Source organism: Strongylocentrotus purpuratus, unplaced genomic scaffold (genome assembly GCF_000002235.5).
Source record: "Strongylocentrotus purpuratus isolate Spur 01 unplaced genomic scaffold, Spur_5.0 spur5_scaffold_13, whole genome shotgun sequence".
NCBI lineage: Eukaryota > Metazoa > Echinodermata > Echinoidea > Camarodonta > Strongylocentrotidae > Strongylocentrotus > Strongylocentrotus purpuratus.
In genome coordinates, this window is record NW_022145598.1 from 16,288,133 (window position 1) to 16,312,849 (window position 24,717).

The window sequence follows — 24,717 nt, forward strand, 5'->3', positions numbered from 1 at the left end:
GAGGAACTACGTCTACGTCCAACGTAATTGAGATTAATGTTTGCAATGAAATCTTAGCTAAGTTTGCCGTATTGCATGATATAATTTGATTAAGACGTGTGTTTATAGCTCCTGCTTATTATCTACAAGCTTTGAATATTTCCCACTTCTTTCGTATAATTATTACCTTTTCATTGGAGTAAAATGAAAATGGTACTCTTTTTATTCTTTTTTTTCAGTAATGTGTTCTTCAACAACAAAAAATAGTTATGGAAGCTTTTTTCCTCTCTATCTGTCTCTCTACCCCCCCCCCCCCAAAAAAAAAAAAAAATAAATAAATAAATAAAATAATTTAAAAAAAAAAAAAAAATATATATATATATATATATATATATACAAAATATATATATTAATCATTCCATAACGAAGTATGACTAAAAGGAATTATCATTAATGAATTTATACTTGAGATATAGAACACAACACGAGTGATATATAGTACTTAAAAGAGAGGGTGCCATTTGAGAGAATTGTGATTTTTTTAATATTATTCATTCGTTCATTCATGCATGTCCTCATGAGTTATATCTGACACTTATTTTAAAATAATTTCAGTGCGTATGTTTCTCTGTGTGTGTGTGGGGGGGGGCTGCTTCACGAGGTTAAATCTATTTTATGAGTACTTTTAAATGTTCGAAAGTGCACTTGATGTCCATATTTATTAACTTTTGTTTCGTCTCAAGTACACAGTAATCACTTTACGACTGTGGTGAATGCAACAATAATATTCATCACATAGTCACTGATGCTATTTATGTGACAATCCAAGTCCGCCTCTGGAATAACTCCTTCCACTGTGTCTTGCTTGTATTGCCTCACTGTAGAAATCATCACTGAAATCAATACTTCAACAACGAGGAAATATCTGCATTAACAATTCGAATGACTTTTAACTATTGAGCCTAGTTCTGAAAGTGCAACCACGTTATCAAAGATAAAGTATAGCGGAGCTTACGTGTCAGAATGTTTGGATTTCATCTTCTCATATTTGCAATACATTTAAGTGTAAATGGAATTTTAGGTGATGAAAATGCCACATTAACTGCAGACGAATTAGATGAGAGATCTGCTGAAGGTAAGAATCCTATTGTTCAAGTCAATATCAGCTACCTAAATTTCAAATGTACTGTTGTTGCCAATATGCTATTTTATGGCATGCTTACTAAAACTACAAATTGATATGACGTTTTTAGATGTATTCCATGAATTACTTTTGTCAGATTTTTGGAGTTGAATCTTTAAACAACAGCGGATGAATATGTGAAAAATAATGGTTTTCGGCTACGTAGGATCAGTGGGAAATATATATTCAAAGTAAATTATATTTCTTTAACAAAAATAAAAAAAAATCGTAGGCTACTAATAGACATTCATTTTTAACCTACATTGTATAAATGTTTACAATACTATAACATGTGGACGATACATTAATAAAAAGAAATAAATATCACTTTATATGTTTTGCAAATATAAATGTAACTATGATATTTTTCCAACTCCCATATTTTCTTTTTTAGCAGCAGACAAATTTCAAACATCTCTAAAGTAACGTGCCATATGTTGTTGTGCATGAATATTTAACATAAAAATTTACTTACAAATGAATATATCACGAAATATAGAGTATCATCTTCTGAAGTAATGAAGTACGAATCAAATATTGGCCTTAATTATTACTCATTTTAGAGAGATAAGGAACTTTTTTTTTCTTTTACAGATGGTGATTATATCGGTTGCTTTGCTCAAGGATGCCTACACTTCGACTACGTCGTCAATATCTCAGAGTCCATCACACCCGACTCCTGCATTGCAACTTGTAAAGAACATGGGTTTCCATACGTTGCAATACACGACCGGACTTTATGCTCTTGCTCCTGTGAGCAGACATGCCGTAACAAACCACTGGCTGACGATAACTGCGGCTTGCCATGCCGACCAGACCAAACAAAATTTTGTGGCGGTTATACTGCTGTGAGTGTGTATGCCGGTAAGCATAACGTTCTCTAGTTTTCTTTTCATTAATAGTTAAACATGACTTGAGCAGGATAAACGCATTTTATAAGGTGAAAATATAAACAATCATTTGCATGGTTGTATTTTCATCAGTGATGTATATCGTCCCATCATTCTGATACTGTCGGGATTCAATCATGTAACAACAATCGCCATTTGCAGTAGTGAATACATAATTACAGTATCTCGCACCCTTTCAGCCATTTCTACTCTATTCTATCAAAATGAAATCATACTCTATGAAATAGCAATACAAGTTGGTTAAGAATGTCTCCTTGGCTTATAATTTATCCAGTTGAGGATTTGGAGAGACATTGATCTTTCAATAACTACAGTACCTATGATTGCAGGCTTTGCAGCCATGTGACACTATTAACTGTATTGCAAAGTTGTAAGATCACAATGTCAGTCACGTAAACTTTCTTAATGTATTTTATTTTAATTTGATAGTTATTGTAATCAAACAAGAAACCGTGAGTATCATGATACATCTTTCCTCTTTTTGCACTCTATAGTTCGCCCTTCTGTAACACCAAGTAACACATCCTGTGACAGAGGAGAAATAAAAGATAATACAACGTCCCACGGTAGGTGACAATGAGTTATAACTATTCATTTCCACGCCTGTTTTTTCACAACTTGGTTACTTTTATTATAAGACTATTTTCTGACTATTGATGGTTTTGAGATGCAATTCGCTTCATAAATAAAGGCTTATAAAAGTACACATTTATAACAGTTTACATTGTGTGACTTCGTTTTGTTTTCATGTTTTATTGTGAGAAAGTGCACAGAAAGTACACAAGTCCACCGAGAAACAAACTTTTATCACCAGGAGAACCATGCACATTCCAATATTTAGGGAATTATGATTAATTTACTTTCAAATTAATAGTGTTATATCTTTAGAATAACCTACATTTTTTATAACACATCCTCATTTAAAAAAAATACCTTTGTGCGGTCTTCAAAAGTGTGAGCAATATGTCAATACCTATCACCTCTTCTTTTTTCTTCCTACAGATCCCCCATCACCACCATTCGGCACAATCTACTTTGCAGTAGCCATTGTCGTTGCAGGCGTATTGGTAACAGTTATAACTAAAAAATGCAGAGAAAAAATTAACACGGAGCGTCACCGGATGAGCGTTCAGGATAACCGTGTCCAAGACAGAGATGACCGAGTGGCAACAGGAACGCAATACCAACCGCTTGGGGCAATGCCAAAGCTTCCAGAGATTCTACAAGCAGGTGCAACAGCAGCGGCGTCATCAGGTACAGAAGTGAAGGATGGCATCTACGAAGAGCCTGACCTTGGCGGAAGTTCTGTACCTACAACAGGTACTGTACTAGCTCACGAGTATCTGGTCTTGGGCCAAGAGGTTTCTTCAAGGAGCAGATCATCCGACGAGTACCCCGAGTACAACTACCCTGAGATGACCCAACGTAAACCCATGGATCTGCTTATGGCGAGCAGAGTAGGTGCCGATGGGTACATGATTGGAGAACCTGAAACACAAGGCTTGCCAAGTCCTGGGTCAAAGGTGTATTACTCTTCGTGTTTACCGATATCGCAGTCCAAGGATAAAAGTGAGACTTCAACAACCCCTAAGAGCAAAGTTTATTATTCTTCCCGTATACCTATCCCAGTCCACCAGGGTGGAAGTGGCTCTTCAAGAAGATCTGACACCAAAGGTTTCTCTGCACACATATCCGGACCTGTACATCGAGATATCTTCGGGGTTTCAACGGACCCTGCAGCCCCCACAGTGTACTATTCAACGTGTTTACGCCGTTCTGGAAATCAAAGTTCAGAACAGGATAACAGTGAGGATGATGGTTACATTGAGGTGGAGGAGAACCGATATGTTTGATATCATACATAGCTGCATTTATCAATACGATGAATTATTTTTGTTTTAAAAATTAAGTTGAATCATGTTGTATGAAAATGGAATCACTTAAATTGTAAAATGATCATTGTGTGTGTACATTCAACTGCAAATACTCAGTGTTGATACAATATATCTAAAGAACGAGTGAATCGGATTGTACATTGTAAACTTAAGCTATGGTCACAAATCAGAGCAGCAGGTCGCTGCTGGAATTTAGGCATCGCCCAGCGATTAGGTCGGTGCCCGGGCGGCGACCGCCCAGGCACCGAGCGTATTTTGGGCGGCGAGTGAAAAGTGAGCAGGCGCAAAAAAAAAAAAAAAATGCATATACCCACTCCCCAAACAAAGGGCCCGTTCTCATCTAAAAAAATAATTTATTCCTATACGTAAGACAAGACCACTCAAGCGTCAAGTCTATAGATTGAAAATTTTTCATTAACATACATTGTGTTTTCTTGTTGTACGTCACTGTGACTTTGCTACCTGGTATGAAAAAGTAATATCATGTAGAATGTATATTGATATATTATTATAATAAATTATGATTCCTAGATCATACAATGTTACACTGACCATGTTGTTTATCTATGTCATTGTTATCGTGTCCAAAGTATATTCATGTAGTCACATACACAATGATACAAGCCCAGATAAGTATTTTAGAGAGAACAATATACAAATTACAATGTAAGATATAAAGTGAGAGGTATGATGTCTGAGCATAGTGCGATATATGGAGAAAATGCCAAAGAAATGGAAATTTGAACAAGAGAGCTGCCGGAAGCTACGGTTTAATGTCTTTTTACTGAAAGGTCGTCAACTTAAACCAATATGATTAGAAGGATCAGATATACAAAACCCCAAAACAAAGTAGGTATTCAACCAGTTAACTAGTATGCTGATAAGTTGTATGTAGCTTGATTATGGACCTCGAGCATGTCGAGTTTTTGGAAGTAATTTAGAATACTAATTATTATTGTCATGGCCCTCTCGTCAAGTAAAACAAATTATAAGTATCACTTTCACTGCCCATCTTTCTCTTTATGCCAGCCACTTCATACATGTTGTGCGCATAAATTATACGTTTTCCAAGCAAGATACATCATTGGCCAGCCATGATTTGCTGCTATCTTATCATACAAATGTTGTTATATCTTAAACAGATTAAAAACATTTTAAGGCCTTTGTTTTGCTTTGTGTCATTTTTGTTTCAAGTAGGTCTCTTTTCTTTTCCACCATAGCTCGTAACTTCAGAATGGACTCAATTTATTTCGATTCAATTCACATTGAATATAGAGTATAGCAAAGAATTATAATATTGGATTCTCACAGGTAATGTGATAATTGTAATCGTGTAGAAAAGGATTAAAACAATTGAATTGAGTATTCTCAAACAAGAGCGAACATGGCGAAAGGGAATTCAGGTTGTAAAAATAAAAGTGAAAAATTTCATATCTCCATGCGATTGGATGAATGTATAACGAATGATTTAGCTCGTTAAAAAAAAACATCCAATGTCATATTCGTGACGTTAATCACATACCGCAATTAAGCTGATGTTCTCTGCGATTGTTAGGATCACGTGATATCAAAGCAATTGATTATAATTGATATTCGAAACCTCATCAAAGACACTCGAATGACACTCGAACTACAGTATTTATTTTAACTTTAATTTCACTCACATTGCCACAGAAACCCGCAGTTTATTAAGTCTTGTAATGCCTATGGCTGCAAGGCCATGATCAATTACACTTAAATTAAAAATATTGATAAAGGCAGGATGACACAAATGAGGAACTACGTTTACGTTAAACGTAATGGATATTAATGTCTGCAATTAAATCCTAGCGAAGTTGCCGCATTGCATGATATAATTTGATTTAGACGTGTGTTTATAGCTCCTGCTTATTGTCTACAAGCTTTAAATATTTCCCTCTTCTTTCGTATAATTATTACCTTTTTATTGGAGTCAAATGAAAATGGTACACCTTAATGTCATTGCTTACGATTCCAGAACATGTCAATTTTGCTCATGACGTCATCGTAACACCCAGTACCTGCACAGAGGCATGTCAAGAAAACGAATTTTCATTGGCAGGCGTGTACAATAGTTCGAAATGCTCTTGTTTATGTCAACAAACTTGCCGGACAAAATTTAGGGGAACCCGCTTCATATCGAACTTCAAATGTGATGAAATCAAAATACATTTGACCTGTCCTTTTCACATTGTGATCCGTGATTTGAAAGACATATATTTCAATATATCATGATACCTTTAATCCTAAACTTGCTGGTTTCTTCGTCATCCTGTCCTGTTACTCCTTGAAATCTTATGTTTTCTATGGCAATATCTCTTCCTCTTTTTTGTGGGTAAATGACCTAATAACGAAGCAGTTTCTTTTTGTTCTCCACAGAAGACCAACAAGGAAAACAACTTACAATAGTATTGATTACATATGTGTTTTCCTTCTCATTCCATTCTCATTTTTGCTCAGATTGTACTTGACCTTTGGACATGTTATATTTTCCAACAATTTATACTAATTATTCAAATGAAATAGGCAGAATTATAGAACAGGTTCCTACGACTGCCATGGAAGGTAAGCGGTAAACCAATGGTGTGGCAGTGAGGTAGGGAGACAGCGGCGGGGGGGGGGGGGGGGTGCCTGTTCAAATTAAGCATTGATACATCTGAGGTGTTGAGGTCTAGGGGATAAGTCACCCGACTGCAGATCAAAAGGCATGGGGTTCGAGTCCCGCAGCAGCACTAATGGCATTTGGCAAGACGTTAATCTACATTTGCCACTCTCCACCCAGGTGTTAAATGGGTGTCCGGTAGGATGCGAAAGTTAATGTGGTTGGATGAGCAAGTTTGCGCTTGTAAAATGGCGACTGGCCGAAATGCTTCCCAGGGAGTGGAAAATGTGCATAAATTGTGTGTGGGTAAGCCTGTATCCGATTACCGGGGTAATAATATATCTGTAAAGCGCCAAGATACAATTGTATTGATGTATTTGGCGCTATAAAAAAGCGGAATATCATTATTATTATCATTAATGCAGAAAGGAAAGTTACAAGTTATCCGTTTACAGAAATACTGAGTTACTGCCATTATTCGTTAGAAATTTCTTTCAAATGTTTTATGTTCAAAACAAAAATCTAAGTACAAATATAAAATGGATGAAGTGCAGGTTACTTTAATGCATATCTTATAATCCAGTCAACTGATATTCGAAATATTTTATTCTTTTTTTCAGTAATGTGTTCTTCAACAACAACAAAAAATTATGGGAGCTTTTTCCTCTCTATCTGTCTCTCTCTCTCCGCCCTCTCTCCTCCAAATCTCTTTCTTTCTCCCTCTTTCTTTCTTTCTGTTTTTTCTCTCCCCCCCCCCTCTGCCCCCCTCTCCCTCTCATTCCCCTCTCCCTCTCTCCCTACCCCCCTCTCTCTCTAACGCATACCCCAGAAATACATAAACAGTTAAACACTAACCAGAAAGCACTTTTAGTCTCTACAAACGTTGTCCCGGGATGATTGTTCCTTGGGTAGTTGTCTTTTAACACATATAAGCTCCTCTTTTCTTTTCTTTTTCATTTTTTTTTAAAACTGAATTTCTGAATAAATACAAATGAGTAGTAAATGCACCGTTTGGACTTTGGAATTGCATATTTGCTTTCAAGACCTTTTTATTCTCAAGCTCTCGTGCAGGTCGTGTAGCCTACGCGAGGTCAAGGCACTTTATTTCATCGTGCAAATAATAGTAGGGTAAGCCTAGCATAAATGTATTGCAAGTTCAGATACCTGCCTACAGTCTGCAGCTTAGCTTCGCTTTCCTATCAATTAGTAGGCCTACCTGTAGAATGTTGTGTCATAATAAGGCTTTCGAGCAGCATAGCGGAGAATAGGCGGAACATTAACACCGAAGAGCAGCATATATAACTTAATTTTACTCGCTGTCAACATGGGCAACACCTGGAGTTATATGAGGTAAGCTTCTTGTATTTTACTTTGATACAGGCGCATACAATTATGAAGCTAATATAATTATGTAAGTCCGATGCGTAAAATGGCATGCAAGGTAGTCCTACAATGCAGGTGCATAGTACTTTGAGATCGTATATATGGTTTACAAGAATTACAACAAACAATGCAATGCGAACTGAAAAATGGCAGCGTATGTCACTATGAACATGACGGACAAAGAAAGCGGACAAAATATACAGTTCCTCAGGTAGACAAAGGAACATCCCTTCACTGATATTATGTAAAAATGTGTAGAACAGGTGAATATGCATGTGACATCTGTTCTACACATGTTTAAATAATAGCAGTGAAGGGATGTTTCTTTGTCTACCTGAGGAACTGTATATTTAATCCGCTTTCTTTGTCCGTCATGTTCATAGTGTGTGTTTGTCTCAGTCTATGAAAACACATCAATCTGTTAACTTGAAAGGTTGTTATCTTGCATATTAATTTTTATTTTTATTTCATTCTTATACAAAAGAATATACTATCAAAATGTTTACACATGACGTCAAGTTTATGCATATCAAATATCATTCAGAAATGACAATGTATGACAGAAATATGGACAATAATAGAAATTAACAAAATGGCGGCTGGATGACGTCACGCATCCGTAACAAGCCACAAATCTCGACGATAGGATCAATGATCGTGCATATAATTATAGCACATGGCCCCGTCTTACAAAGATTTGCGATTGATCCAAAGCAATCGCAAGTTTGCAGTCTCATATCTCTAAATTATGTACAAAGTTGAGATTGATATCAACTCTTTGTAAGACGGGGCCTAGGTTATACAAGTTCAATTAACCATGTCATTCCTGAGATATGAAGCGAACAAAATCCATACAATTACGGCGTAATGAACAAAAATTAAGAAACAATCGGCTGGATAGCCCGTCTCTTTCATCCACACTTTTTCGAGGGTAAAGAAATACCCCACGGACATCTGCAATTAAACTACAATGTGTATGTTTATAATATCTAAAACCATTCAGCAAACGTAAGGTTGAATTTATCATCCACATTATGTAGTAGGTCTATCCTCCCAGCAAGATAAGTTTTATGACTACTTTTTCCACTTTTCCATGTGATTGATATTGTAAAATATGCTTCTCCCGAAACATGAGGAATGCGCAAACTATCTAAAACATTAACGAATTATAATACCTTTTGTCACATTGTTTATGCTTGATACAGGGAATGGTGGAGTCCAGACAAAGTGATATTATTAAAATCTCCGGAGGGAGGAGCCTTGCTAATCGATGCCGCCGTTCGGCAGACACTCCTCATCAAGATCTTCAGCGTTCAAGAAAAAATGGGCTATTGCGGTATCCACTCCGCCGCCCTCCTCATGAGCGCGATATACTTCGGAAAGAAGTTTCCTCTCCCGGCTGACCAATCCGATTGTGACGTCAGTGAAGTACCTTACAGAGACACGAACATGTTCTCCTTTGAGCAGACGACACGTGTCGTAAACCACGAAGAAGTGCTAAAGCGAGGCGCCACACTTCTCGAAATCCAACGTCTGTTTCAAGCACACGGCGTTCCGACGACCAAAGTCTACACAAAGGACGTCGATGTGGACACATTCCGTTCCAGGGCGATCGAGGCGCTGTCTCACTGCGATTCGAGTCAGGGTGTGTTAGTCAACTACTTGTACACCTGGAAGTCTGATTCTGGGGTTGTCCGGCTAGGACATTTCAGTCCGTTGGCCGCATACCATCGTGACACTGATCGCTTTCTCTTGCTTGATACGTGGTATGAGGGAAGGGTGGAATGGGTCGAGACCAATGAGATGTTTGAACTCATGAATACGAGTGACCCAGATTCTGACATAACGAGAGGGTTCCTCATCTCTGGACTAGAAGAATAGAGCCTTCTCTGTTATCGTGGGCATCTTATTTCAAGAATTGTACACACCCTCCCATGTATAAAGATGACAAAAGAAACGAAATCAATGCAATTGGTTAGTGAGTAATACATTAAATTTTATTCATCGATTCATCGATCTGTTATAACAGGATTTGTTTTCTATTGGTTTAAGAATAACAAAGGACAAGTCACAAGAGAATTATATGTAACGATGAAGTGTACACATATACATTATAAACATATTTATATTCAACAGAGAATATATACATACAAATAAGTGGAATGATAAAAAGCAAGTGTATCCAACATTTTGTAAGAATCTGACCCTCGTTTTCTAACGCATTTTATGTTTGTATTTGTGGTAGCTAGTCACTCCACGGGAGTTTTTTCCAATACACCTTATATCAATACCAGGTGCTTGCAATAGCTGATATAATAAACTACTGAAATCATCTCATTGGATCGGCTGTGAGGAGAATATCCTACTTATTTTATAGATATTTAGAAATGTTTATAGTTAGAAGGGGTTTTATGAATTGGGCACCTTATTTTTTTTATTTAGCTTGCTTTCACCATAACCAAGTACATGTAACTTCTTAGAACGGTAGTTGAAATGCAATAAGTCCATTTGTTTGAAAGCTGATCATTAAGAGACACAGAATGATGAACGTTTGAAATAAATCGGACCAATAATAAGAAAGTTATGAATGATTGAAATATGTAATCACTAAGTCTATGTGAATTTCATATTGGCAGTTGAATTTCGGTCAGTGGACTAGGACGTAGTCGTGGATATAACTCTCCCGTTTGTCGTGTATCAAAAATGAAATAATTTTTTTCGAAGGGCCCTCCCCCTCGGGGCACTACTTAAGATAAATTATGGGTAGCATATTATCATATGTCCTCTAAAGCGAAAGGACCTTCATGAATCATATATTATTTTTAAAAATGGAAATTTGTGTCATTTTGTTGGAACAAATGAAAAAGTTTGCCGCCACTACATCACATAGACATTACCGATTCAACGAATTTGAAGAGCCGATACCAAACAATTTTAACACAAATAGAAACTTTCGATTTATTGTTCTTCCTGCTCCAATCTCATTTAAATTTGTATTATTTTTTAAACATTTTTATCTGCTTTCTTCTAGAGTGGTTTGCTGTTAAGGTTGGATTTCCCTTTAAATGAATTTCAAAAGCTTCAAACGAGGCAACTAACTTGAATTAAATAGATTCATTTCGACTGAATTTGGACAGGTAGCCCTATGATGCTCATGGGTGTCACGATAGGGGAATGGTCGTAGGGGTATAAACCACTGAGTATGCTCCCCCCTCCGAAAAGCACAGAAAAGAATAGAAAAGAAAAAGCCATATGAGGATGTTACTCTTTGATAGAATTTCCTGATCAAACAATGTTTATACAGAAACGGAAAACGGCCAAGACTGCCAATGTTAAGTTTTAATGTAAGAAAAACAATATCGGCCTACTTTTGAAGCGTCACATTTCCTGTATCTTTTCCTGTAACAACATGAACGGAAGCTCTTGTGCATGCTGTGATGCATCCGATAGTTTGAAAAGTTCACTTTCTGCTCTTAAAGGGAAATTAAGACTTTACATATTCCATTTTCTTATGTCACGTGCTTGCATATTATGTAAATGTGTTTTAATTTTGGTTAATAAAGGGCCCCTTTGTGGGGCAATTATCTAAAACTGAAAGGAATTGGAACGCTCCGGAACGCTCAAATCGATACGACTTAAGAAATAAATAAAATGCATAATTTTGGAAAGTTTTATTATCCTAGTAATTATAAGTGATGAAGAAAAATCAAGATTATTCTCTTTTCTCATGCCCTATGTATGTTTCTTGTTACACTATGTTTGGTTACTCTGTATACTGACTTTCTATCGAAGTCTATATATATGTTTAATTTGATATCAACTCTGTTTAAATCCAAAGACTACGACTTTCAATCCATTTGTTTTGTTATATTAAATAAAGTGGTATATTTTTAAAGGAAGAGTCTAAATTCTTTTTTTATTTCATTTGAGGATGAGCACTTTACCTGAATGCAATAGTTTTTCGTGCAATTTAATAAACTTTATACGACATGAATAATTGATGAGTTGCTATTTTCAGTAAAATATGGAAAGTAATTATCGTTTCAAGAATCCTGTTTTATCATTTTACACAATGTTTGGTTTTGGGATAAAGTATTTTTTGCAATTTCATTTGATCCGCTCGTCACCATCATCACCACTACCATAATCAACATCATTATTATCATCACCACCACCACCATCACCATCATCATCCCAACCACCACCACCATCATCTGTATCATCGTCACCATCGTCATCATTATCATCACCACTATACCACCAGCATCATCATCATCATCTTCACGACCGCCATCATCATCACCATCATCATCACCACCGTCATCATCGTTTTCACCACCTAAATGAGCATTTTATCATCATCTTCATACTTCTATATCATCTCACGTTTTTCTTATTCCTTCCTCCTTCTTTAATTTCTCTCTTTATGCATTTTTTTTGTTAAAGGTCTCCTTGATTTTTCTTCTGTTTTTTGTTGGTTAAGGAGGAGGGGGGTCTGGAAAAAACCTATGGCCACGCATGCTTACAGTATTTCTACATCAGTGAGTTTTTCCAGATACCCCCTATAAATGAGGATTTCTTCTGAAGCCAAAATGCACCCTAAATAAGAATTTTGCGTGTTTTTCTCCCCTGAATTCACACCTAAAGGGGTATTTCACAAAAGTGTACTCCTAAACAAGTATTGTAAAACTGTAACCCCTTGAGCATTTTGAAGTGCGATAGGAATTACCATTTAAGTTGTTGATAATGTAAAATAAATCTAATTGCGCTTCTGATGTAAAATTCACAATGTAAACATTTATTTCAATAGAGAAGCAAAAACATCAACCTGTACACTTCCAAATGGGTTTAATGCACAGCCATCATAGGTCCTTTCTTTGAAAAAAAGAATTACATTTCAAATTTCATATATTTTATATGAAGTACGTGTAGTGTTTACAGAAACCCACACCACTTGAGCAGTTACTCTTCTATTATGCAAAACAAAGTTAATGTATAATACATAGTGTACAAATTTATCCTATTTCAATGACACCCATCCATATCAGCACAGGGCATCTAATATAATATATATTTACGCGAAGACTAAGGGCTTCTTTATGTGTTTTTACATTATTAAGCTGACGTAACCGAAAGTTATAGACAACCGGCTTCCCGACCAGCTTTCAACTCTAGAAAAATACCAATAAACGCGTACAGCAGGATTTTGAAAAAGTACCCTTTTTCTTTAAAATGGACGTTTTCGGACCGCGTCCAATCTATTTGAAAAACAACTTTATATGCGTTTTCTTGGTCACGCCTGCTTACAGTATTTACAATTGACCGAGACCCCTGGGATCTGGACTAATGTACATCTCGTACTTTGGACAACAACTATTCATAATGTACATCATTAACCTGTGCGTCTGTATCTATAGCGAGTAATGGATATTTATGGATAAATATGACTTTACAATATTACATTCAAATGATCAATCAATTCACCTGCGTGCAGATGAGAGGATATATGGAGATATAAAATGGTGCAATGAGCATATAATATTTGTGTGTCATAATTTGTCTTTTGTGTTCTTCCAGGGAGTTTTAAGAGATGGAGTCATATCTAGCTCATTCCCTTTGTACTGTCTTCGAAGCCGCCAGGTGAAAATATGTCAGGCATAATGCTAGATTGGATCTTTATGTAGATACGTAGACAAAATATTCCTGCCTAGCTGCACACTAACGGGCCAATTTCAAAGGGAAATATGCTTTTATAAAGATAATTACTTTTCGCTACCTCTCTTCTGATAATATGAGCAGTACACAGTGCTTACCTTTTCAGGAGGCAAGCGAAAAAAAAGGAGCAAAATTTCCTGAAATATTAATCAAAATTACTCAACTGGGCATGTGTGGGCAATAATCTGACATACAGTATAGCATTATAAAGAACTGTTTTTGAACAAATTCACTTTTTATTTGCGTGAGCCAGAAGTAATCGGAAAAGTGTCAAATTGCAGGTTTAAGGATTGTACACATGTTTACTATTTTTCATCACAAATTAAAACTGCTATAGTACAATGTAAGCAAAATTCTTGACACAATCAGGCTTTTGTATTCATATCTTATCATCTGTTCGATTTTTTCCCTTGTTAGTTCAAATAAAAAGTGAAATATTAATGATATTTCTGTGTGAGAAAAATCACTACTCAAACTTTCCAATGACGTTGGCGGCTTCGAACATCGGTCATCAAAGGTAAAAGCGCACCTGTAGATTCTATTGTGTGTTACTTTAGAAAACGGCAGCAACTTGTAATAATGTGTTGCCACTTGGGACTCCAGCTCTTAAAACTCCTTGGTTGTTCAATACTTCTGCACGGGGGGCACATGCCCCCCCCCCCCCCCAAATTTTTTTTTTTTTTTTCTTCCAAGATCGGTTGAACTTTTTTGACCTCGATTAATTACATGTATGTAAAGAAGCCTACTCATGTATAGGTCTACGCGCTAAAGCCTTATGATTAGTTTATATTTTAGTATTGGATTCTAATTCGTAAAAAATGCAATGGCGTAGCTTAGGGGGCACAAGAGGTACGTGAGCCTCCAATCGAATAGAGAAATCATGAGAGAAGACCGAGAAAGAGAGCCAGATTTATAAAGCGCCTTTTCAAAAGCATGCAACAATCCTGTACGACCGATGCCATGCTAATTATGCAAGTGCCCTGGGATCTAAGCCACGCCACTGGATAAACGGGTACTAGAGAATCCCGGCTAGGCCTGGCCTAGCCGGGATTCGAACCCACATCTCCTGATGGACGTCAAAAGAAAGAGGCACCACAGTGCTTCCCTGCTGCCTTGAAGATCATTAGTCGACTTCATGTGGGGCATTGGCATACAGCTGCAAACCGCTCCTCTCACAAGACTCTGGTCCGCCACCCCTCCATGTCGAGCAAGTGGGGACGAAATTCCACTCGGACGCAACCGTGCTCGATGACAGTAATGGGCTAGCGTAGATATCTCCGGGTTTCATGGGCGAGTCTGAATCACCGTGGTCTGCTGCGCGCCGAGTGGGCATTTGTAGCTTCTCGGGCGTGGTGAATTGGTAGATGCCTTCGGGTGTCATGTGCGTGTCCGTATCACCTTGGTCTGCAGCGCCACGAGTGGGCATTTGTAGCTTCTCGGGCATGTTGAAGATGGTCGATTCGTACGTGTTCTGCAGATTGAAAGAGTCCAGCTTGGTAGGAGATAAGGAATAGGAGCAGCAGATACCGGAGTCGCTTCTCTTCAAAGGCATTGCTGAGGTGGGTATATTGCCATACACAAAAGTGTCCACTTGAAAGAAAGCATACAGAATGGAATCAAAACGATAGTTAGTAAATGAAAGAAAAATATCCATTTATTGTCAGATAATCAATGAAAAGATAAAATACATAGACCTCGGAGGCCAACACTGAATCAGAGTTAGGGAAAGCCTAAAAGAGTCAAAGAAGTTGATAGTTTTCAATAAAGCAAAGGGGTGAGATAATAGGAATATAAATTTAACAATATTCATTCAAATGATACTACAGGAGCAGGAAACATTCCATTTAGGCCACTAAGAATAAAGCGAAATCTTGTAATCTACCACGGAAAATAATATGAGTAGAAAATCTGAAGACATGGGTGGAAAATAGTTCAATGAAAGGATAGCTTTTATAGGATTGTAATACACAGAAAATATAGGAATGACGCTCAGACTCAAAAGATGGATGCCGGACTGTTCCTAATAATACGAATACAACAGCTTCCGGAAAATGAACTCGGGAGTGAATTATTTCGATACCCTATTGTATTTCCCTTTTAAAAAAAAAAATATTGGGGTTACGAAATACGTCATTGTATATTCGCACATTTGAAAAAAGTTTATACATAAGGTTAATGCTTGTGAGTTGGTCTAGCGGTTCGTTCACTTAGTCAGCTCTCTGTCTTCGCCTACAAAGTTGCTGAGGCGACCCTGGTTCGAAACTGAATCACGTCTTTCGGATGGAAACGTTAAAGGTCAGCCCCCAGACGTAAATATTCATATCCGTTATGATACACGTATGTCAAAACCCAATTACACATGTTGATTTTCGAAAGTCATTTGCGATTATCGTGTTCTGTGAGAAACTCACCTGATTGGCATCCAGCAACATAATGAGCATACCCGGGGCTGACCGGTTGTCCATCCGCTCTCATGTCTTCATAGGTCAAAAGATCACCGGGATCTACACACAATAATAATAATATTCAGTTCTTGTAAAGCGCATCATACATTATGAAATAACATCTTTATGCGCTTCCAAAGAGCTTAGGACATTATTACCCTAGCTTTAGCTCCGGCAGCCGTTAGTTGAGTGTGACAAATGCAGATTAATGTCTTGCCAAAGGACATTAGTGCTGCGGCGGGACTCGAACCGTGAACCTTGTGATCCACAGTCCGGTGACATATCCCCTCGACCACGACACCTCTACATAATTGGTTTGCTGATTCTATCTTACTACGCGTAGCATGCATACGAACTGATACTTGGGTCACACCAACGAAACCGTCATCAGACCGACAGCATATGAAACATGAATTGCATTACACAAAAAATGGCCAAAAGGTGGTCGGTCTTTTGATGGTTTGCTCTTGACCGGTGCATCAATAAGAGAACCCCAAAGCCTCAAGTTAGACTGGAACGACTGAATGCATAATACACAGATTATAAAAATTAAAAAAAAGAGTCGTACCGATTCTGGTGGTACCATTGTTCAAGCATAAGATTTTTTTATCCGGCCCTAGGTTTATTTCTTCAAAGATGTAGCTTAAGATTTAGTTGGTCATGGGGTTTTATTTGAGGATCTGGGCCAGGGATGGTATTAGGTCCCGGGTTGAAAATAGAAATTCTACAAGTGTAAGAAATCGCCTGAGCGTCTGTAGTACACTCAGTATTCGTTTTCCTTCTTTTGCTCTCGGCATGCTATCAGGTGACAAAGGACACATACCCCCCAAAGGGCACTAACACGTCGACTTGGTTTTGGACCCACGTCCTCCCGGTCACGAGACCGCTTCTCTACCACTGAGCCATCGCGCCATCGGCGTACAAGTACAATGTCTCACCTGGGAACGGGCTCATTGCGGCGTTCTGAGGTTCGGTTCCCTTGGTGGCGCCCTGTGATGTTGCAGAAGATGCCATGTCCATGTAATGGTTCATCTCACCTCGAGGCACCTGGTCAGAAGGGATGGCGTCTACGCGGTGAATAAATCACACATAAAGGAATCATAGTTGTTAGAACCTCTTCTGGCTTACAGAAGCCAGTTGATATGGCTCATATATCAAGGTAGATAAACATTTCTCGCCTATTAGTTATAGGGAAAGATAGTGGCTACATAAATATATGTCATAAAAACAACCTTCTTATAAATCATTCAAAGATTTTTTTTTGTAGATAGTATCTCAGCATGATTCTCTATAACCTCATGTATTGGAGGACACGGGTTAACGTAGAGTATCTAAATTTAGACATGAAGTAGGCCTAACTTTTAGATAACACAAGATCAACCCCCTCGTTGCTCCTGTATCTGTTTTTGTTTCGTATATGCATTCAGTAAACTTGATACTCAATGCTCATCATACAGGTCATGCTTGTCCATATTTTGTATACAAAGAACAAGTCCAGTTTTAAAAATGTTACACCTTCATACCTTCTTCACTTGCTTGTGACCTTTGAACCGTACGTGTGATGGACACCTGGTTGCTTCTGGTATACCCTCGGCCATGTCGGTTCGACTGTTTATGCACTGTTATAGAACAAACGTACAACACTTATACAACAACGATGTGTACGGCCACATATTATCTTTTCACATTTCAATCTCCGAAGGTTCAGGAAGCCAAAGGTTACCATGAGACCGGAAGTCCATACAAAACGACAATGATCATGATGGTTTTCTGGGAACTATCATTTGCCGGAAAATTCATGCGATCAATTTTGGGTATTTTGGGTACTTCGGTCTCGTGGCATTTGGCCTCATGATCCTTCTCTTTTCTTAATTTTACATCCCTGTTAAGCTAGCATTTTACTGAGAAACAGTGATGCGATTTTGGTCGCTGCGTGTTTAGCCATAATATACAAGGAAGCGGTGGTTTCGAACTACCACCTTAAACATGGACCAACACTGATAAGTATGATTAGAATTTAATAATTCTCACGAACGTCTGTACAAGCAAAATCTTCCTTTATTTAAAATTCAAGGGACTTTCTGATCTGCCTAGAATAAGAATGATAATGAAATATATCTACATTTTGGGGAAAGTATTAATTGACTATATCAACCTTTATGTCTCGGGTCGAAGAATAAGGATTTTTGTACTATAACAATACACACAAACAAGTTTGTTGTTACCTCTTCTGCCTCTTTTCTGTTTTATGAAGAATGCCACTGCGATGAAAAGTATCAAGCATAATGCGATGCCGACCAACAGTGTTGGAAAGAGAATGTTGTTGATAGCTGTTGCGGTTTTCTGGGAAACTACACGTTATTCAAAACAAAAACATAAGTTACATAAGCGAAAGAAAAACAAAGGTAGTTGCATATACTTGGAATACAGCCCTAGCTTGTCTTATAAAGTATTGGGGGAGGGGGGGTTGTCATATCTGAAACAAACATAATTTATGATTACTAGAGGGAAAGATGATGCTTAAAAACAAAGATATAGCGCTGGAAAGAATATCATTATTGGTGTTCCTTGATCTTTAAACATTCAAAAGCATCCACTAAATATGTTTGTTCAGAGGGATTCAGACTCGGCGACCAGGCGGGCGTCACGGTGGGTACGATTTCCCTGTCGTACTTAGTTTGTCCTGCCGTCAACGAATCCTATACGAAATTGGTGCTCTAACCAAACAACATCGATCAAGACGACAGTACGTACAATCACGTGTGTTTAGATCTTTTGCAATATTATTGATTCATGACTTATCACACAAATTAAAGCCCGAAGGCAGTTTGACGTATTAAGGTAGAAGAAAATAAACATTGCCAAGCCCAGCATCCGACCATACACACAAAACATATTTTGGATTTGTGTTGTTGTTGTTGTTGGGGGAGAAGTGTACTAACATTCCCCTTCTCTAACATTGTTTTAATTTATAACATAAATAATGACACCTCGCGCACATACACAAACCCATAAATGGCAGGATCGCAAAGACTTTCGATATCTCAACTGGTAGGTAATTCCAATTCCCCATTTTTTCTTCCAATATAGTTCATGTTTAGATTACGTAATAGATCTACAGTATGCCACTGTAATGTTCACACGTTCACAGGCTATTTCTCGGAAATCTTTTTGAAAGTGTAAAATGTTCCTTACATGGCTGTGGTGGAAGCGGAATGTCACAGAACTCCTGGTAGAAGCATACCCTCAGCCCGATCTCAGACAGGTTCAACCCACTCTCGACAATGACTGCCGTCTCATTGGTCCGTAGCTGGAAACACGTGGCACCCAGCTTCCATGCTTGCCTATTTGCTAGCTTGTAGTCGACATGAACACATGGTATGGCGTCGGGGGAGGGCGGTACAGAGTCAGGGGAATAATGCACTGTCAATAAGCCAGTCTCTTGATTGTATACTGAAGTGATATCTGTATAAATATGACCGAAATTATTATTATTATTGTGGCGTCACCTGGATCTGGGAGGCGAAAAGCGAACTAAATCAATGTAACCCTCGGGTCATCCTCCAGCTATAAATAATCGGGGGTGTACAGGGGTTTCCCCTACTCTTATACGAATAGTGAAGTGGGTTCTTAACATGCACAAGTGGTGGCTCTCTTCTACCAAGGTGCCTCCATTTAACGTCCTACCCGAGGGACGGAGTGTTTCCCACTTAACATAGCCTGCGTCTATGAAACAGGGGAGGGGCATGCACGTTTACACACAACGCAGGCTTCAGTCATCCGCCTGGGTTGGATTCGAACCCACTGGCCAGAATTCACAAAGGTTCGTCTACAAACCTCCTTTGTGAATTCGGGCCACTATCTTTGGTCCGACAGGCAAACGCTTTACCGACTGAACCAACTCGCTTCCTATTGATAACAGTGTTATAATATCAAAGTGTTTTTCGATTAGTAAATAATTTTGGTGAAAAAAACGTGCACATCATCTTTAAAGAATTGAATATTGCGTTGGTCTAAATGACGATTTTTGCCTTTTAAAATTAGGAAACCTTCACAGATTCCCCGGGGTTGAAAAATGCCGAATTAGAAATACATGTAGTTCTAATCTTTAATGTCGAAGTTAACTCAATAATTTGAAAAACAATGATACTATCTGGTCTTGTATTAACGAGTTAAAGATATTTCTTGAAGTTTCTTGAACATTGCACCCGACCATGCAGACATTTCCTTCCACAGGCAGTTAGGAATTTATTAATGGTTTCCTATCTGTACAATGAAAACTTATTTAATACAGAAGACAACACACATTTTCCGTATCAGGACTATCAGCCCCTGGATATTCTCCCCCGGAAAAGTATCCAATGGACAATACACCTCGGAAAATTACCCCCTGAGGACAACCACCCCAATGCAATTACCCCAAGGAAAATTACCCTCTAAGACAATTACCCCCTAAGACAATTCCCCCCCGAAAGTTACCACTCCCCCCCCCCTCTGTTCATTAAAGGGGAAGTCCACCCTGGTAATTAGTTGGTTTGAATAAAAGCAGATTTTCTTCGGGGGGGGGGGGGGGTAATTGTCCTCGGGCGATGGGGGGGGGGGGTGATGGCATGTCCAAGGAGTTAATTTTCAGGTAGGATAATTGTCCTCCCGGGATGTTTGTCCTTAGGGGCGAATTATCCCGCTGCTTGTTGGCCAGAGGGTTATTGTCCAGGGGGTAATTGTCCTATAACCCAAGTTGTCCTATTTCCGTAGGCCTATACAGATCTTTGCACGAGTCAGTGGGGATATTGGCATATCAACTTAATTAATCAACAATTGATTTCAAGAACAATTAATTACAAGAACTTTTACCACTTGTGTTGCCAAAGAAAGAAGCAATTGAACCAGAGCCGATAGAGTTTGAAGCCACGCACTTGACCCCTTGAACTCTCGTGTCAATACCAGCCGAAGACTCGATCACCAACGTACTCTGTATCGTCACCCTATCAGACCCCTCCCCGTCAATGATGGTATCGACCAGTGAGATGACGCCAGGGGTCGATGCGTTGATAGGCGAATCGTGAACCATCCATGGACTGTACCATTCTATCGACGGGGGTGGATTCCCACGAGCCGAGCATCTTAGAGTGATGTAGTTCTCGTGCAGTGATTTTATCATGTCATTTCCCTCTTGCAGAAGTTTCGGTTTACCTTTTTATAAGATAATCAATTCTAACGATTACATATTCTGGTAAAAATTAATACCATTTAGGAAGCATTTAAATATCAACAACACCTATTAAAGATTCCTATAAGACAACCCATGACCCATTGAGGCCTACAAAGACTGGTATCAGCAACATAAGACCTTTATGTATTCCTGTTGCAGACGGTCTTTGATTTGTTGCCACGACTGCTTTTAAAGAGCCCTCTCTAAGGTACACATTTTAAGACCATAAACATCTTTCACTACACGTTTATTTGGCTTTTGGCTATTATAAGGAAACACAGTTTCTGTCACAAGAGTAATTAGGTAGATGTGAAACTATCATAAAACAGTATATAGGCAAAAAAAGTGTATGAAATAACAAGCTGCTTGGTCTGAGAGACACATTCTTTCACAAACAGGGGGAGAAAAAAATTCTCTGAAACACGAAGATCATTTTTCTCTTCAGGGAGGACATAATCCACCTTGGATAGATAAGATGGGAGTAATGTTCATTGCAGTAGGGTACTCACAGTACACGTTCAGCGGACATTCCATGCAGACATCTGTTGTGCATCCTAACTCCTCATCCCGAGCCGCACAGCAGCGGACAATCTTCCCGTGGTCGTCGGCAACGAAACCCCTCGAGTAGCTCGACGACGAGAAAAACCCTACCGTGGTGTTAATGCTGTTGGAAGACTCGACGTGATCGTCATGGATGTTTTCGATCTCCTTCCCTTCCATGGCCCACAGCAAGCGTGGAGCAGGGTTACTGACGGCAGATCGACAAGTTATCCAACTAGGTCTCCCAGCCACGACCGGTTCGCAGGAGATAGAAACTCGATGAGGACAAACTGTACCAAAAGATGAAGAAAAAAAGGAAATAGAATGTGTAAATGATCAAAATAAACAATTACGAAATAAAATGATCGTATTTATGAGTACACGTCATGATGACATAAATAGTTCTTGATTATGAAAATTGCTTAAGCAAGCATGTCCGACAAAGTATTTAGAACTGAGATATCATTATAATAGGTAAATTTGGAATTGATTAAAAGTTGAAGCTTCATTTGTCGAATAACTTATTAGTTCACTGATTAAACATCAAGCCCAGAAATTAATGTCATGGCAAGCGAAGATATATCCACCTAATACAATGAGTCTAAAATGGTTGGTCCAAATAATATTTAGTTCATGATATCTTCAATGTGGTGATATTGCTTGTTTAACGTTAAAGAAATTAAAGTACATATTAAAGCAAAGATTTTTTTATTCTAATACACGTGCCAAATTTATAGAGTTGTTAATTTGTGCAATGTTAATTTGTACAATGGCTTGATGTGATATTGAACTGCGTTTCTTTTATTCTTATTTTTTTGGCAAGTTAACACGAAAAGAAAAATACTATGGATGTGCAAGCTAGGTGAAGGATTGCTTGGAGGATGAAGCGTTTATAATGTGGCATTGATGGGGTTGGGATGGGAATAGGCTACGAGTGAGAACATGAGTATACGCCTACGGTCACCCTTTCGATAATGCTTGTTGGACAGTTTAGCAATTTGTGAAGGAGATATTCCGTGAAAAGTCAAAACAAAATCACCAAATCTTTTTCTGAATCTAATGTATCTTGTCACTCCATTGATGAATAGGGGAAATTGTCATTTGAATTGGACTCACACAGGACATTCAAAGCGACGGAACTGCGCATCTCCGTTGACGGCACTGACGGAGTCCGGACGATGCAGGTGGCTTCTTTCCCGTTCATACCTCGGTCTGGTAGAATGGTAACGCGGCTCACGACGTCGTATCGCCAGCGTTTGACGATCGTGGTATCGGTGTCAGGAGTGGGATGTCCGTCAATGCGCCATTCGATGTCCGCTGGAGGAAATCCGTTGAGGGCGATGCACTCTAAAGAACGGGATCTTCCCTCGACGAAAGCCCCTGTGAAGTTCGTAATACGTGGAGGATCCGCGGGTCCTGGGCATGGTGTATTTAAAAACAAAAAGAAAATCAAGCCTCAATTTGTCCTCTTCCGGTTTCATTGCAGTTGTCGACCACGTCCAAAATGGAAATTTTAATTAGTTTTGACATGATTATGTTGTACAGGACTGATATTTGACATAAATGCTACGATATTACGGTAGCGACGACTATTGTATTGAATTTGGATGTCCATTCAATCTTTGACGAACTATGTTATTGACTCACGCTCAAAATAATTATAATGATCAAGTAGGCCTACTTGACGTGTGGAGAAATCGAGAATGTCACTGTATATAATATTACATTGGAATTGATAGAGTTGTAAGAGTCGAGGTCCTAGACATAAATATATATGACTGACGTTGGCAGCAAGATCTGTAGAAGCCCACAAAATTGTAGCTTAGGGGCATGCTTTAAAAATTCAAATTGTGCCTACCCAAAACGTGCAATGTAATATTGGTTGCTACGGCTCGAAGATTGAACCCGGAAGCCGAACAGGTAACCCTTTTCCCATGATGCTCTCGGAGAACTCTTGCCAAGATCATGCGGCTTGATACGTCATACAGTTCTTGATCATCGTACGGGATGGTCGTCCTTGTCACTTGATCCTCAATGGCGTCATCACCAATCCGCCATCTTGGAAAAGTTGGAGGTCGTGACCTGGTGCTCATGCAAACAAAGGTCACAGCTCTATCTTGGGTCACGTTCACGCTTCCGGTGTCAGAGAGAGGCTGATAACTCGCGTTGAAGATCCGTATATAGCTCGGAGAAACTGTCCGCAAAGGGGAGAGGTATATTAATTGCTGTATGTGCCAAGCATTGTCCTACGTATACCGATCTTCATGGCAAGGCGATGCAGGATTAGATATTTTATGAACAAAGATTTACCTTTCTTCTCACTCATATCTTTCAATAAATTCTCAGATGTGTGCACTTCAGTGAGATTGTGATGGCCACCCCCCCCAAAAAAAAAAACAACAACAACAACAGATATTCAATGTCATAGCTTCGTTAATGTCGTCAAGGATTGTTCAATATTTTGGTAATACGTGTTCTGTATTTTTTGTTCGGTTTTAATTGTTTTAAAACAAAGACTTACTTATCCTCTCACTCATATCTTTCATTAAATTCCCAGTCTACTCTCACTTTAAGTATCTTTGATTGAATAAATAGATAACTAAAGACTCTGCCTAAATGAGTGGAGGTGACCACTTTTTCCCAATAAGTGCTTCGGTTGGAAAAGTCATGTCTTCGCTTTTGTGTTTGCAACGTAAAGCATGAAATGAAATGTAACTTATAAACAAGTGCAAATTTTATTTAATTTTAATTTTAAAGTACTTTGACCAAACACACAATATAAGTCCAGGATATAAGCTTAATTGTTTTCCTCTAAAAAGGCACGATGAAATATGG

General features: G+C 38.5%; 2 protein-coding genes across 2 annotated transcripts in view; one reads left to right on the forward strand and one right to left on the reverse strand.

Annotated features, from left to right (window-relative positions):
• The first annotated feature begins 7,660 nt into the window (after positions 1-7,660).
• On the forward strand, positions 7,661-10,831 carry LOC575085. Its single transcript, XM_775501.3, has 2 exons — positions 7,661-7,938; positions 9,177-10,831. The coding sequence occupies exons 1-2, from the start codon at positions 7,913-7,915 to the stop codon at positions 9,850-9,852; spliced, it is 702 nt and encodes a 233-aa protein (XP_780594.2). The 5' UTR covers positions 7,661-7,912; the 3' UTR covers positions 9,853-10,831.
• A 3,547-nt stretch (positions 10,832-14,378) lies between these two features.
• Positions 14,379-24,717, reverse strand: part of LOC100888678 — a 30,012-nt gene continuing 19,673 nt past the window's right edge. Inside the window, exons 5-14 of the mRNA XM_003725864.3 lie at positions 23,741-24,076; positions 22,999-23,298; positions 21,852-22,172; positions 20,985-21,323; positions 19,326-19,595; positions 18,356-18,481; positions 17,654-17,749; positions 17,069-17,197; positions 16,098-16,190; positions 14,379-15,276 (exon numbers count right to left, since the gene is read on the reverse strand). Coding sequence (XP_003725912.2) covers positions 14,810-15,276; positions 16,098-16,190; positions 17,069-17,197; positions 17,654-17,749; positions 18,356-18,481; positions 19,326-19,595; positions 20,985-21,323; positions 21,852-22,172; positions 22,999-23,298; positions 23,741-24,076 — 2,477 coding nt within the window. The 3' untranslated portion in view covers positions 14,379-14,809. The remainder of the gene's footprint in view (positions 15,277-16,097; positions 16,191-17,068; positions 17,198-17,653; positions 17,750-18,355; positions 18,482-19,325; positions 19,596-20,984; positions 21,324-21,851; positions 22,173-22,998; positions 23,299-23,740; positions 24,077-24,717) is intronic.

Excerpts from the sequence above, each read along its gene's own strand:
- LOC575085 (XM_775501.3), top strand. The coding sequence starts at position 7,913 with ATGGGCAACACCTGGAGTTATATGAG. Across the intron at positions 7,939-9,176 it reads AACACCTGGAGTTATATGAG|GGAATGGTGGAGTCCAGACA; the intron begins GTAAGCTTCTTG and ends TGCTTGATACAG.